Source organism: Drosophila tropicalis, unplaced genomic scaffold (genome assembly GCF_018151085.1).
Source record: "Drosophila tropicalis isolate 14030-0801.00 unplaced genomic scaffold, ASM1815108v1 contig_443, whole genome shotgun sequence".
In the NCBI taxonomy this organism is placed as follows: domain Eukaryota; kingdom Metazoa; phylum Arthropoda; class Insecta; order Diptera; family Drosophilidae; genus Drosophila; species Drosophila tropicalis.
In genome coordinates, this window is record NW_027172907.1 from 2,579,733 (window position 1) to 2,596,742 (window position 17,010).

The window sequence follows — 17,010 nt, forward strand, 5'->3', positions numbered from 1 at the left end:
AAATACATACATGAAACATATGTAAATTAATATTTAACTACAGAAATGCTTGAACTATGTTTTCATATTCTTGTTTAGCATTCCAAAGCACATTGATTCTAGGCCAACAGCAGTAAACGAAAACAGCCTCCATGTCCCACCATCCCCCATGACCTACGACAACAAAATAAATACTGTCTGTGTACACACAACAACAACAACAACAACAAGAAAAACCAAAAAGCTCTCTTTGCTTTTGCTACCCTCAATGACAGACAGCCCTCTGCAGAAAAGCTTTCTTCTTACTTCTTACATTTCTCTCCTGCTGTTGTTGTTTACCATCTGATCTGATGACTAGCCGAAATCAGAAAACTTTAGGGTGGGTCTGGCGACAATAAAAAGACAACAACACAAATTATTGCGCAATTTATCTGAAATATTGTCTAGACAGGCAATTAGACGAAACTTGAATCAATATTGAAGCCCAAAAGAAGGACACAAACGTTGCAAGTATCCTGCACACATACAAATGCAAATTGTACAGACATCGGTTAGGCCGAGGGGTGTAAAGAGGAAGCGCTCCGGCATTTTTTTTTTTGGTTTTGATTGTGACATAATTAGTGAAAGTGAAATTGATCAAACTGCACTCGCTCTTCATCTATCTCATTGTCTCTCTCGGTATCTCTCTCTTTCTCTGACTGTCATTTACTGTATTTTTAGATGTCAGCTGTCTCTGTCAATAGACCCCCAAAGGCAGCGCAGCGTGACAACGTTGCGACGTTGACGTCGCTGTAGCTGTTAAAAGATACAGAGAGACAGACAGACAGCCAGAGACGGAGAGAGAGAGAGAAAGAGAGAGCTGAAGCTGAAGAAACGAGTGAGAGCCCGCAAGAGAGACTGTTAAATAGAGTTTCCAATGCTGAAATGAAAATGAAATGAAAATTCAAAATGAAAATGAAATTATTGCAAAATCTAAACACGCACACACACATGCACATATGTATGTATATCCATACAAGTGAGTGAGTGTGTGTGTGTGTGCGTGTGCGTGTATGAATTGCAAAAAGTGCAATGACTTGTGGCGGTCTACCTGGGTGTGATTGGCTATAAGTATAAGTGTGCTGACGTATGTGTGTGTGTATCTGTGTGTGGCATGCGACCAACCCACATTCACATTGCTACATATGACCAATTTCAATTCCATTTCCAATTGTGTCTGATGCATTTCATTGCAAAATGCAAATATCACAAATTTAAATTCACAATCATATTTACATATTATTCCGTTTATATGTATCTGTGTGTGTGTGTGTGTGTGTGTGTGCGTGTGTCTATCCGTATACTGGCGTCTGTTTTATATCTTATTTACGATGGCATATATAATTTTCAATATGATTTAAGTGGCAGCTGGCTGGATGGATGGAATCGCCATAGTTGTTGACTACGGAATTTTTATTTAAAATGCAAATTATGAGAAATGATTCACGAAAAATGCTAAAAATAAGCGAATGTGGAAGTTTTCAAACAAATTTTATTCGTTCTTATGATTGTATTAATAATCATTTAATATTCCTTGCCAAACTCCTTAGACCAAGCTTAGCTTATGAGTATTGCATACCTCCGGGAGCACGGGCTTTAAATTTTAAAATAGACCTAAAACTAAAACTTTTCTTTACGTTTTAGCAAAGAGTTTATACTTTAATTTTAGGATAAAGTTTGAAAATCATAGTAAAATCTTTTGCAAAGTAAATATTAGATTTTAAATATTCTTGTTTAACTTATTTCGATTGCATTAAAGCAGAATAATATAATCTTTGACGTTGAGTAAGTAGCCATATTTATTAATTCTGTAAATATTTGAATATTTTTGAATATATTCACTTTTTCCCAATGCTTAAAATATGAGTAAAACATTTAGATAATTGACTTTGACTTGCTAGTAAAAAACAAAACAATCAGACATTACGTATACGACACGTTGAACTTGAAATTTAATTTCCTTAACAACTTTTGCTAATATATTTGAATATTGTGTTAGCAAGAACTATAAATAATATAAACACCCAAACTATCTTTAATCATTCTACCTAGTTAGTGTGTGAACACTTTGCCATACATCATCCATACCACCCAATCGCCTCCCCTATCCGCTAAACACGCCTACACGCCTTCTTATATATGTAGATATAATCAACATTGAAGCACTTTACTGCACTTTGACGTTGCAGGCGCAAAACATTTCGCCGTGGCTTATTGTATTACTAATTTGTGGTCGGACAACAATGTGTGTTGCAATTTGCCACAATCCGGTGAAGGGAATGGATAAGGGATGGTGGGGGGATAAATGCATGTATAGATAGATAGAGGTAGAGATGCATATAAATGGGCGAAACTAGTTTAGTAGGAATACTTACTAAGTTACGTGGCATAATAAATTGAATAAGTGGATAGGTTAAGGAAAAAAAAAGAAAAATGTGTGCTAAATTGATTGAAAGCTAAAATGATCCACTGAGATGTGAGTGAGTTGCAACTGAGAGGGCGGCCGGGTGTGGTGTGGTGTGGTGGGTGGTAGATGCCATAAATTAAAGCACAAACATTAAAACAAGTCAACTTTAAGTTGCATATCGTATAATTTTCACAAAATAAAACAAGACAGTGGAGGAGACAGAAAGCGAAAACTGGGTCACCTGATGCGGACCAGCCTACGCAGAGACATGTCGTCGTAGTCGTAGTCGTCGTCGTCGTCGTCGTCGTAGTCGTAGTCGTCTCCGTTGTCGTCTCTGTTGCTGTCTCCGTTTCTGTCTATCTGGCCTCAGTCGTTACAAATATGTAACTCAAAAAGATATGCACAAGCCAGCTGTATCTATAAGATGCATGCCGAAAAAAACGCGGCTGCACACACACACACACACACACACACACAAAATACTGCGAAAATCACAAAAATAACCCACGTTTCGCTTCATTTACTCGCACGCTGGAAAAGTAGAAACGGCAGCAGCTACAACACGACGACGCCAAAATTTATGTCTGCTGAATTTCACCCACGCCGCCACCACCAACATGCCCCTCCACACCGTTGCAGCTGCTGCATTGCAACTGCAACCAAAAGGCACCAAAATCATTAAAATCAACTCTTGCCTTGCCTTGCCTTGCCTTGGTTTGTCTTGGCTTGGTTTGACTTGGGTCAAGTTACATACAACTTGTTGTTTTACTTACTTTTGCTTTTTGGGTTTGCTGTTTTTCTTTTTTTCGCATTCTTATCAGACACGCGCATAGCATGCCATGTTCGACCACAAAACTGCATTGTGATAACAACAAATCACAATATTAACTGCAAGTAACCACGACAGTATGCTTACTACAACCATCCATCCATTGTCTGACATGCTAAAAACTAACCCGAAAGCCCATAAGAGGCACGGCCAGCCACTCAGTCATCTGCAGCTACAGTGAACAGACTGTGGACGACATTGACATTGAACAGTCGTGAAACGAACGCGAAAGATGAAATATTAAACAATGTTAAGTCAAAAGCTACATTGTTTGAGGATTCTGTGAAATGACTGGAAATAGAGCGATTCATCTGACATAATAACAAATCTTAGTTCAAATCCCTTGAAACATCGATGGAAATTAGATCTTCAACACCAATTGAGAACAAGAGGATGTAGCGTCGTCCCTTTTATAGTTTGTTTACTGTACATGATGCAGAGACTTTTCGGCTCCTCCGAATGGAGTGTATGCCTTCGACATAAAATCGTGATTCCGCAGCGCAAACGTTCACTTTCAAAATCAGTGAAATGTAACCAAAAAAAAAAAAAAAAAAAAACAAAAAAAAAAAGTGAATTGATGTTGCATTGTATTGTGTGTGTGTGTGTGTGTGTGTGTGTGTGTGTGTCTATTTGTTAGTTATTCACATTATTCATTTTGCTTACAAATAGAGGTTAATTTATTGCGACTTGATTGAGTGCTGCTTAAATTAATGACTCTTTGGTTAAAGGGAAACTTGACTGAGAAAGGAAAGGTAGATAGTTGAGTTAAAAAGGAGCATTGAATGTGGGGCGTGGCAGGGAATAGAAACCATCTTTATATCTATCTCTTGACTCTCCGGCCCTACCACAATGCAGAAAGCTACAGCTGTCATGTCTCAATGTCAAGTTGATCATGTTATTGAACCAATTTACAGAAAAAGACTCCACAGAGAATGCTGAACGGAGACGCAAAGAGAAGATGATAAAGTTGCAAGTGCAAGAGAAGAAAGGAGAACCACAGAGGACGGCGGCCTTCATTGTGTTCAACACTGACATTGAACAGTGGCCATATGAAGTGATAGTGGGGGCGGGTAGAGTGGGGGAAACACAATTGCCTGTTGCAAGTTGACATAATTTATGCAAATTTCAGTCTCTTGGTTAAATGACCAAATATGTCATTCAGTCAGTTAGTCAATTAGATGAGGATCAGCTATGGCATCAGGATGTGAAGGAGTATGGAAGATCGTTTTCGATGACACGCGCTCGCATTCCAGCCAAACAGACGGGGGAGAGGAGGGCAGAGGCAGAGGCAGAGCTTGCACAGTTTATGTGTGTTGCAACAACTGCACTTGACTTACTTGCTCTATCTCCGCACCAGTCGCCACTACTTCACTTCACTCCACACCGCACAACGCATCACACACCACATCACTTTACTCTCTCTCTGTCTCTCTGTGGATATCTAGAGTCGCTGATGATGCTGGCGGTGGTGGTGGTTAGGTGGTGGTATTGGTGGTGTTGGTATCTGGTAACTGCCATCGCCATCTGCGCAATGCATTTCACTTTCATTATGATGCAGTCAGTTTTTGCCACTAAAAATGGCAACGGGGCAATGCCAATGTGTGGTTTTTCCAAGCCGAAATTGAAAAACCAGTTGGAGGCCCCACCACCACCATGAGCACTACTCTCTGTCTCTCTCGAACAGCTGACAGCTGGGCTCACCTGGTGTTAGCCTGGTGTAGGCGGCATCTTTCACTCCCCAACCAACTCCTCTGTCCCTCTTGGCTCTTTCTGGTGTATATCTTTTGTTTCATCTGCTTCGTTTCGTTTCGTTTGGTTGTTGTTTTTACTTTCTTCTAATAGATCGTTAGTTGTGTGCCATGAACTTGCAATTGATTGCTTATTGTTAAATGAAAATGGAAAGTCATTTTCTTTGTTGCATTTTCGCCTTTTTCGCATATATACATATACATATATATATTTTCTTGGCTTTCCCATGGAGATTTTTCGTCTTAACCTCCCAAAAATGGGGGTCAAGCATTCTTGAATTAAAATTCACTATTTACGAAAATATATATGAAAATACATTTATATATGTATGTATATACAGCTATATTATTGATTTTCCAGCTGAGCAAACGCTGAAAGCGAAAGTAATTACACTTAGTCATGCAAGCATACGCACACACACCCGCACACACACAGTTAATTCTATATAGAGATAAGTTAAGCATTAAAGCTATAAAGAAAATGTTGTCTAAAAATGCAACCCCAAAGTGCATAAAGGGTCAGCGAATGGAAAAGGGAACAAGAACTCGGTTCCCTTCAATGACTTTCTCCCTTTACCACCCCCGCCTCTACCGGCCCTTCCTGTTCTGGCACCAGAGAATCAATTTTTATTGGTTACACAACAAAGTTGTCAGCACACAGCACAGCAGCAGCAGAAAGTCAGATAGAGAGAGGAAGAGAGAGAGTGAAAGAGAGGCAAAGACGACGAAAGTACATTGAACTTTTCGACTTATGACTTTTAGTACTCTTCTTGTTGTTGCTCCCCTTTTCCTTCTCTTGCTCTTTTCTCTTCTTATTCTTTGGGGGGGTGAATGCCATGGAACCTTTAGGCAAAAGGATCAAGGGAAACGATCATAACAAAGTGAAACCAAACGATAACGATAAAGAGTTTGTTTTTTTTTTATTGACCGGAAACGGAAATGGCACTCCAAAAAAAGATCAATAAAATTAGAACTTGTCAATGGAAATGTTTTTTATGACAAAGAGTGAGTAAAAGTGTTCAAAAAGAACAAAAGACATGCCCAGTTAATTACAAATTTTTGTTTATTTATTAATTTAAATATCCATCAAATCCACCAAAAAAAACCTAAAGAAAATACTTTATAAACTCATCGAATCGGTGACACATTTCAAAAAGACCATCGGCCTTGGATGCCGCCGCCATAATTGTTTCGATTGTAATCAAAATTGCGACTGGCCTGGGCATAGGCATCGATGGTGCCACGCCCATCACGACTGGTATAGAGATTGTGATTATACTGCACATTCGCTTCACGTCCAGCCTGATCCTTGCTGGCAGTGAGAACAACAGAACCACCCTCAGGAGAACGCACCAAACGAACCAGAGGATAATTGGAGTCATCCCATGCCATTTCGGGATCAAGATAGGCTTCCTCCTCCTGTGGCTGTGGATAGGCCGATACCAGAGCAACAAGCAGCGAGCAGACCAAAATTATTTTCACTGAATACATCTTTGCTGGTGGTTATAGACAAACGAACTGATGCTGATCCTCGACAAGGCTTTGACTTTTATAGTCAACGAAACAAACGAACAATGGGACTTACCCTCGCAGGGTAAGTCACATTCGGACGGGGTCTTTTAGCATTATCTGTCTGAGGAGGTTAGGGGCTTTTGTGATCTGTACATCCCCTGAGATGCTCTTATCACTATACTATACATATATGTACATTTATATAGATATAGCAAGTGCTTGACATCAGTTTGTCTTTAAGGCGCGCTTCGAGAAGATGTTTCCAAAAGTTTTCTGCCTCTTATTGCTTTTCATCACATTTTTGACACTTGGTGTTCAGTGCATCGATTTTAAGGCCTCGCAAAGACATCGACCAGTTATAATAAGACAAATGAGCAAACCCAATTGGGCCACTTAAAAATGGGTAAAATAAGTGAAACTGTTGAACACAATTTGTGATTGCGACTTTTTCTAACAAATATTTTCATATTTTCAGGCTTACAGGGATAAAACCAATATCGAAAATGGATAGTTTTGTTTTCGACAACTTTATTCACGTTTTCTTTGTCATTTTGCGGATTAGACTACGATAAAAGAATTGTTAATAATGAACATCGAATTGGGTTAAAAATCTTTTGAAATTTCTATGACCAGCAGAATAAAATTTGTAACTAGAATTCCTCACATACATACACAATTATTTTTGAACAGACTCTTGAGATTTCTCTGCTTAATATATGGATGAGACAAGTCTGGTAATCTGTTGTTAACTACCACCAATGTATCACAAGAAGAAAATTGTTTAGATTTATATCTAAAAGTTGTGATTAAATATTCATACTCGTTTTGCATATGATCATCGGCATCGGAGTTGGATTTCTAGCTCTCTATTCAACCTCTTGACCCATATACTTATTTGGCCATTAGGAACATGTAATCCCCCATTCATTCACAGACAATTCGACAAAGTTTCAAATCTCATTATCACTTGAAATATGTATGTATACAAAAGTTCTCCTCTAATCTCTTGAGGGCCAATAAGAAGAAGGCGTCTGTTCGATCTTTAGCTGCCCATAACTTTTCTTTTCTAAACGCATTTCAAATCGGCCTACGCAACAAATTTCAAGATAACGCACCGGCACAAACGCAAAACCAAATCAGACAAAAAACAAAAAGGCCTCAATAAAAAAAAAAACACTAGAATCGTAAAAAAAAAAAACGAATTTAGTTCATACGAGTTCATTGACACACAAACGAAAGAAATCAAAATATTGTGGGCTGTGGGTTGTTCTTTTTGGTTTTCGTTTTAGTTTTAGTTTTTCCCCACGCACAAAAAAACAAAAAAAACAAAAAGATTTGTTGGCTGATTTTATTTTAGTTTCACCTCTTATCGATATTTGGAAGTGTGGCTAGTGATAGCAACGTCATCACGGTTAGAATAAGTGCCCACCCATCGATTGGGGCTGGGTTGAGGGTCTCCGGGGTCTTGGTCTCGGTCTTAATGTGTGTGTGTGTGTGTGGTTAGAATAAATGAATTTCTAATCGCATTTCTGCAAAATGCTTTTCGCTTTGCCATGAACTTGAATTTTTGATTTTTGTGAAAGTAAATTGTATGTATGTATGTGTATATACATAGATAGAGACAATGACGGACCCCAATTTTGTTGGACAAGAACGGATTTCTAATCAGTTGGCAAGTTTTTTTTTTTTCAGCTTAAAAGTTCGAGGGGGGGCAACAGAGGGTTGGTTGAAAGAGAGGGAGAGGGCAGAGTTGAAGTGCTGTAATTAGATGTGCGTAGACCGCTCAATTTGAATTGCGAAAGTCTAGAGTGTGTGTGTGTGTGTGCGAGTGTGTGTTCATAGATCATTTGCGGGTGAAAGTTTTACTTTTAGGTTGTCTCTGTGTGTGTGTTTTTTTTTTCTTTCTTACTTTTAAATTTCATTTACTTTTATTATAGATGGCTCTAGAGCAGCTTATCTATTGAATATCAAGTTATGTTGCCTTTTTTTCTCATGGGTTTGTCACCTGTGGCTATATACACTCATATATCTCTATTTTGCCCACAGGGCGTATGAAATAGAAAACCAAAACTAAAGAAAACCAAAAACAACACAAACAATAAAAAGTTATAGACACGTGTGTGTATGCCAACGAACGAATGCTGCCAAGTCATAATTGAGTTTTGGTTCGATTCGAAATTGAAGTTTTATGATTGCCGGCAAACGGGGCGAGAGATCTTATGGCCGAACACATTCTGTGTCTGTTATGTACTGTATAATTAATACACACATACAAACATACATACCTACTAGTAGATGATGATATATTTCATTGAGACTCTTGTGCTGAATGAAAGATCATCAGGGCACACACACACACACACACACACATACATATGGCCGGGTAGGCTATTTGTCTACAAATGTGCGTGGCGTACGCACGCTTTCAAAATAAATTATATAGTATGCCCCGATGATATGACGATATAATATTTTTCTATATAAATACACATACATACAGACATATACATACATATATCTCTATGTACATATATCTTGACTTTTCTCTTTTTCTATTTCTTGTTTCCTCGCGTAAGATTTATTTGCCAAAAAAAAACAAAAACATTTGACAAGAGAAATACCAATAAAATTTTGTAGTCTGCAAATATATAGATTTCTATATTGTGATTTGGACTTTTCGCAATTGTCATAATATATAATATACATATATTTGAAAATTCAAGAGAACTTGAAAAGTCTCTCGCTTATACTCTCACTTAATTAGTTCGAAACATTAATTGAATAAACTAATTGTGTTAACTTAGAACTATTTCAAGATGTTGCTCTCAATCTCGTTTTTCATTTTTCCCATTGTTGATCCAAACTAACGCCCAAAGGTATGCAACACGCATTAAAGTCATCTATCTTCTAATACTTTTGAGTATTCAATGTTTCTGAATCTGATGAAATATTGGTTTTAATTTAATCTCTTGAAGTAAAATAAGAAATCGATCACTTATAACACTTTAAACTTTAACAGTTTTGTTTTTCTCTTAAGAGTCTTTCATGCTATAGTCTTTGCGATTTGCTTGATCTACAGTGTGCTATTCTATTCAGGCTGATTAAAATTATATAATGCATAGAGAGAGAGAGAGAGAGAGTGACGACTAATATGGTAATGAATTCATATCGGTTTAGTGCTCTATTTTAGAAGAGAGTTAAACGTTAAACTGGATGTTGTTGCTGTTGTTATTGCTTGGTATTGGTATTGGTATTGTTGTTGTTGTTGTTTGTGGTTGCGTTTAAGTCAAGTTCAAGGACTGTCAATTAAATTGAAATCACTTGCTTAAAGAAAACGACGTCGGCGTGGCAAGCAGAGCAAAGCAGGCAGCAGCAGCAGCAAAAGCAAAACAAGCTACAACAGCTTCCAGATGAGTGGGAATCAGTTGGTCTGTCTGTCTGTCGGACGGTTTCTTGGTTGGTTGCTTGGTCTTGTCTGGTCTGGTCTGGTGTGAGACTAAAGGGAAGCCAATGCTAAAGATGTGTATCTGTATCTATGTGGCATACTATATATGTATGTATATATATGTCCACATTTATATGTGTGTATGTATATCTATATATACATATAGACATATGTGTAGTGTGGTCTGTTTTCGATTTTGCACGCATCTCGTTGTTGTTGTTGTTGTTGCTGCTGCTGCTGTTGCCGGATGCTGCGTAGTTATAATGCCGTAATTGTATGGATGATTTCAATTCGTTTTTCAACCTCTCCACTCCCTCCTTCCCTGCTCCCTGACCGCTCTTCCTATCTTCCCCCTTCTCTCTCAGTCTTGACTACCTCACTCTCAGTCATTCAGTCATTCACTCACTCGCACTTTAAGTAAACAAGTCAAGTGCGACTTCTGGTTCTTAAGCGGTAGGAAATCTTCAAGTTTTCAGTGTGTGTGTGTGTGTGTATAGAGATCCCATGGAATATTCCCTTTCTCTCTCTCTCTCCCTCTCTATGTGTGTGTGTGTGAGTGTGTTGTTGTTTCAAGTGGATAGGCGTGTCTGCAGGCAATTTAAGAATATTTAGACATGATTAGCATTGAAAATGATTGGCTATGGGAAAGAAGAATTGCCATCCAACATTTATGTATATGTATATGAATATAATATATGTATATACATATAGTATAGGGGAGGGGGAGTTTTTTTTTTTTTATTATTTTGACCATAACTAAAAGCCACACAGCACGATCAAAGCCCAACCCCATAAAATACTCATACAGAGTCAATATGCATGGCCACTAGCCAACAAAATTCAAATCCTAACTGTGTTTTTAGGCCAACTTTCAGTTTTCAAAAAGTAAATCGAGGTTTTCAAATACCCATATGTGTATATCCAAATGGTTGAAATTTGGTCATAGCCCGAAGCATGATATGCTTTAAATAAATGCATAATTAATGCCCATATTTCGATTATTGTCTCCTTTTGTTGTTGTTGTTTCAATTTTAAAATTAACATATGATCGGCGAGCAGCAGCAGCAGCAGATCCGATGGAAAACACATTATCAGGTTTACACGTGCTAGATTTTCATTTTATTGATGATTTGTTTTGTTTTGCTTTTTGTTTTTAGATTTGGACTTATTGTGCCTGTGCCTGCTTCAAATGTTTTTTGCGTCTTTCAGTCAAACCAAATGTCAATTTATCAGACAAAGAAACAAGCAAGACAAAACAAAAGACATTTTAAAGCAAAAGCCATAACCAATTCCACTTATCAAGCCGAAAACTCAATACGCTATTTACCATCTATTGACTGAAACGATTGATTAAGAACATTATGAAGACATCTCATCTATACGAAACTTGTAAAGTTCTTTCTGTTTTGGCAATTACTTCATTTTGACAAGTTCTTCTTAGAAATTTGTTTACAGATTTCCCAAATCTTCTACAAATCTATCAATTGTCTGGGTAACCATTTTCTTGTCTACGAGCTGAAAGTTTTATTTTCATATAAGGATCGCTAATGGTATATGGATGGTTAGTTGCCCTGTGCTTATGAAAGGGTATCAACCGTCAGAAAGGAAGCGCCCGTTGCCACCGAAAACAAAACGGAAATTCACCAAAGATTGAGACTTGGCCACAATTGCATGGGAGAGACGGAGATGGCCACAGTTTTGACTTTGCCTCTGCTTGGATCTCTGTCGATCTGCCAATATTTTGCCAATAAAACCATTTCGTTTCGTTTCGTTTCGATACTCAATTTAATATTTGTTGTTTTCCTTTTGTTGTTGTTGGTTTTTGTTTTTTGTTTTTTTTTTTTTTTTTTTAGAATTTTTGTATGCCAAGAATTTAAATTAGTAGTAAATCTGGTTTTTTAATTTCGGGTTCTTCTCTCTACTCTCAACCTCGCTGCCTCTTTTCATCTCACTTCTCACCTCACACCTCACTCTCTTTTACTGTCTGTCTGTCCGTCTGTCTGTTTGTTGTCTACTAAAATTCTTTTTTTTTTTCGCCTCAGCCTTTCTGCGAAGCGACTCTTTTTTTTTTTTTTTGTTGCTCTTCATTTCTGCGACGTTATTACAGGTGAATTTGTTGTTGTTGTCGCTGTTAACTTGGCTTAGAAGGCATGGCGCTTTTTTTTTTTTTGTTGTTGTTAAGAAAATATTATATATACAAATATATTCCAGTTGGCATGAAAACGAAATGCTTGGTCATTGGGATCATAAAAACAGGTAAAAAACAAATAATAAAATAGTGGGAATAGATACAACTGAACAGTTCGATTAAAAATTCAGATCATCAAAATATAACTTAAATTTTCGATTCTGAAGAATCAATGAAATGAAAATCAAATCTCATTTATTTAAGCATTTTAGTTTAGTTATTGAAATTTTCCAGTTCATTTCACAGTGGCGGAAACGAATTTAAGACTTTTTTTGTTTGATTTTAGTTTAGATTTTCTCGGCTCCTAAATAACTTAATGGAATAATTTCTTCTGTTATTTGTTGGTTATTGTATTCAGATAATGGACCGTCAAAATGGTTTTCATAGTTTTTTTCATTCGTTTTTTTCACAGGTTATTTGAGGGGGGCATATATTTAAGACGATTTTTCCAAACGTTCGAACTCTTTGAAGAAGTTGTAGATCTAGCAAAACTAAGATAAACTGCAAACAACATTTTTGCCACAATTTAGCCCCAACTTTCGTTTTGGAGCCAATTGAAAATCGGAATTTTGTATGGACATTTTTGGTCCTTTGGGCGAGGCTCTTTTACAACACAATTTTGTACTAAAGTAATTTTTTCCTTGAACTACGAAAGAAAGTGAATTGAATTTCCCGTCGAATGATATATTTGACATTAAAGTAGGATAAAAATTAAATAGTATGTATATTTAAATATTTGAATTAAGAATTTCATTTTCTATATTTCTTTCTGTTATTTTTAGTTTAATAGAAAGTAACTAACTAAAATTACTTACACTAAAATCTACTTTAATGATTTGGTATATTTTTGCTCCACTTGGTTGTGGATCTTAATATACATATGTATGTATGTATTAACATTTTAACTTCAGTTTCTTAAATTTTTGTTAAATTTAGCACTGTGTACTTTAGATTTCTACGTGTCTGTGTGTGTTGGTGCATTTGTTTGTACGTTAAGCGAAATTAACAAGATAAATGCGTAATAAAAATCCATAAGCATGATAATGTCCTCAATGTAGGTCATATTTAATTGAAATTTAAAACTCTCTTTTAACAGAACAAACATTTCTGTTTCTGTTTCCGTTTCACCTCTCGTTCTTCACTTTACTCACTCCTTTAATAAGTATTTACAATATATTTTCTTTTAGGCCAAAAAGTGAAATTCTCTGCAAAGGATGTGAGAGAGAGGGAGAGAGAGAGTGAGAAGGGAAGTGCAGGCGGGGGGAGGATGCGAACACACAGCGATCGTCGCTTGACAATATAAACATTTACATTAATTAAACAATGTTTATTGATTGTTGTTTTAAATGCCGCACTTTAGCATTTATTTATGCATTTTCGGCTTTTGGTTGAACATTTCGCAGAAGTTCATTTCGCTTTTGTCTTGTCCCAATGCAAAAAAGACAACTCTTTATGCCTGTCGAGACCTACATACAGTCTCCCTCTCCCTCTGTCTCTTCCCCTCCCTCTATAAATACATATATGTATATGTAGATGTACGTTTATATACATACATGGCATGTATCTGTATCTGCATCTTTATCTGTGCGTATTTATTTTGGTTTTTACATGCAATTACAAAACAAGCAACACAAGAAGAAGAAGAAGAAGAAGAAAAAAGAACGTGAAAACAAAAATAAAAACGTACAGAAGAAAAAAAAAGGCAAGTAATTCAAGTTCTTTTCTGCATTTCACATAAGTATGTATACCCTTTGCCAATACGGGTATATAGCCTATGATCACAAGCATCTCTCTTTAAACCCTCTTGATATTTGATGAAAGTACAATGAAAAAAAGAGGAAAAAAAGGTTCCAACAGATACTTTTCTAGGGTATAGCAAGTTCGGATAGAATTTCATACACTCATTTTAAGTTAATTCTCTTATCATTATTTTCTGTGTGTGTGTGTGTGTGCGTTTTCTGATTATGTGCGTGTGCCCCTCTTCTTAAGACCCTTTTTGAGTTCAGTTTTAAGAAATTTTTCAACTCATTACGATTTCACTCAATACAGTGTGTAATTTTTGTAGGCCGTTCGTTACTTCTTCTCCTGCTGTCTGCCGTCAGCAATCCACCAAAAAAAAATTACATGTTTCACTTTCTCTGGCGCCTCTGAAAAGCCCCCACCGAAAATATCCATCGAAGAAGAACTCACACAAGATAAATGCTTAGACAACTTCTTCATCTTCATCGCGGGGGGATTTCGAAATACTTTTTCCGTCCATCTGTCTCTCCATCTCTTTCTCTCTCTCTCTATCTTTCTGTATGTTTTCTCAGCTTCTTTCAGAATATTTTGTTTCCATTTCTTTTGGCATCATTAAAAAGGGAAATTTCGGTTGTTTTTTTTTTTTGGGTTGAACACATGAAAAGCAGGTTATGAAAAGAAGACTTTAATGTTGAATGAATTCTGTAGTAGTCCCCCATTCCCCACCCCCCCATTATCTTTAACATATATCTGAATCATAAATTATGCATGCTCATAGTTTAAAAAGTTTAGTTAGTTATCAGATAATAATGAAAGTTGAAATTGAATACAAAAAAATATTGATACTATTTGCCAAAAAATTTACCTAAGTCTTTCTTTGTTGTTTAATTTAGTTTAGAATTTGTCTCAATATCTTTTTTGGTGTAAAGTCTTGACTATGGCCCACTCACATCTCAATCTATATATATTTCTCTAGAGACTCAAGACTTAAGAACTTTAGTTCTGCTTGATTTTGGCAAATTTTCCATCAACAGATATTTGTTAAATTGTTTATCACGCGACCAAGTTTTACATTTTTTGTGTTTTTGGAATTAACATTAATTTCTCTGCCTATTTAAGTGATATATATATGTATATATAGTGTCAATGTGTGTGTGTGTGTGTGGATGTAATTTCATTTGATACTTACGTTTATCGTTTCTATAATTTCCAGTTGCCAACTTATTTGGTTAGTTATTATTTATTATTTGATTCATTCAGAATTTCGCTACGCAATTTACGCGTGTAATTTGTTGCTGCTCTCTCGATTTCTCGCTCTCTCGTTCGTCCCCTCTCACTCGCTCTCTCTCTGATTTGTTGGCCGATCTGTAGACGCTCTTGTTCTCTCTAACGAATTGTATAAAACTTTTGTTTTTGTTGTTGTTTTTTCACACAATTTTGTTATTTTTACTTGCTTTTGATATTTTTGATCATTTCTTTTTATATTTTTTTTTTTTTTTTAATAATTGCACAAATAATAGACAAATTTAAATGCTGCTGTTGGAACAAACAGGAAAAAAAAAAACAACAAAAAAAAAAAACACGCACAGAAAACAAATTTAATTATTAATTTTTCTTGCTCTCTTTTGCACTGTCTCCTCTCTCGTGGTCTAAATGAGTTTTCCAGCAGCACACATGAAAATTTTGTTTTTACACTTGTTTCAGGCGCAAAAATACAAAACAAAAAAAACCGAAAATAAAAAATTAAAACCAGAAGCCCGAGTCGACGAGAACAACTAAAATTGAAATTAATTTTTGTGTTTTTTTTTTTTCAGTTCAGTTAAAAATAGAATAATTATAATTTGTTATTTTTTTTTTTTTTTTTGCTTTTTGGCTGTATGTGTGTGTTTTATGTTTTTTCCTTCTTTTTTGTTTTTTTTTTTTTTTTTGTAAAAAAAACCGCAAAACGCGTTCGCCGGCGTGTGGCACTTACAACGACGACGTCTGAGCGGCAAAAACTCGAGAATAAGCAAAGTGCGGCTCAATTTATACGACAAAACAGACAAGAAGATACACAGACATCCACACACACACACACACGTTCGCACAAACACCGCACATCACACACGCTGCACACACTCTCACACACACACACACACACACACACGGATACACGCTGACAGAGTGTATTGGTGTATCTTCAAGATACACACGATCGGCATCGGGGCAGATAACAGTGCTGCGTCGCTGCTCAGTCGCTCTGTTGACGTCTCAGTCAGCGTCGACGGCAGCGTTAGCGTCAATATGCACGCAATGTTAGAACGCCGCCAGCAGCGAGAGTGAATTTTTCCTCTCTTTCGTGGGGCGCTCACGCTTTCGCTCTCCTTTGCTCTCTCTCTCTCTCTTTCGCCCTCTCTATTTTGCTTGGAGTCTTACTGTTGAGGGGGTGGCGCTGTTATCGCCAGTGCGTCGGTGTTTGTTATTAAATAAAAGAAAAGAAACGAAACGAAACGAAAAAAAAAACCTCACACTCTGCGTAGCCAAACAATAATGTGTTTCTTTTTCTTTGAATTGGGTGGGGTGGTGGGGGGCGGGGGGGCTTGGAGGGGTCTCTCGCTTAATTTCTGTTAAATTTTATCTGTTTTAATTCATTGTTTTATTTGCATAAATTAAATATGCACGACCCACATACATAGATAGAAAACAAAAACAACGACGACGACGTCAACAACAACAACAACATCGACAGTAACGCACAAACAAAAACGAAATGAAAAATATTAAGATACAGATACTTTTGTACATTTGAACGCACTGGGAGCAACGGGCACAGGCACCGAGCACTGAGTACTACCAGCACAAGCAGCGGCAGCAGCAGCAGCCCCAGCAGACGTAGCCGCGTCACATATAAATAAAAACACACATATTATCCGCCGCTTGCCACCGCCTATCTGACCGTCGACATCGACGTCGTGTGTAGTATGTAGTTGTAGTAGTAGTCGCCCCCTCCCCCACACCACAAACACCATTCGCTCACAGACACACACATGCGCTTAAAACCACACTATGTAGCGTAGCGTTCCGTAGCCGCCTCAGTCGTCGTCAGCTATGTCGACGTCGTCGTCGTCGTTGTTGTCGTTGTCG

The 17,010-nt window shown here is 37.1% G+C and overlaps 1 protein-coding gene across 1 annotated transcript; it reads right to left on the reverse strand.

Moving 5' to 3' along the window:
• Positions 1-6,151: 6,151 nt before the first annotated feature.
• Positions 6,152-6,493, reverse strand: edin (elevated during infection). The gene has a single exon (XM_068286123.1). The coding sequence runs from the start codon at positions 6,491-6,493 to the stop codon at positions 6,152-6,154; it is 342 nt and encodes a 113-aa protein (XP_068142224.1).
• Positions 6,494-17,010: the final 10,517 nt, after the last annotated feature.

Bases quoted from the DNA above. Each gene is read 5' to 3' on its own strand.
- edin (XM_068286123.1), bottom strand. From the start codon at position 6,493: ATGTATTCAGTGAAAATAATTTTGGTCTGCTCGCTGCTTGTTGCTCTG.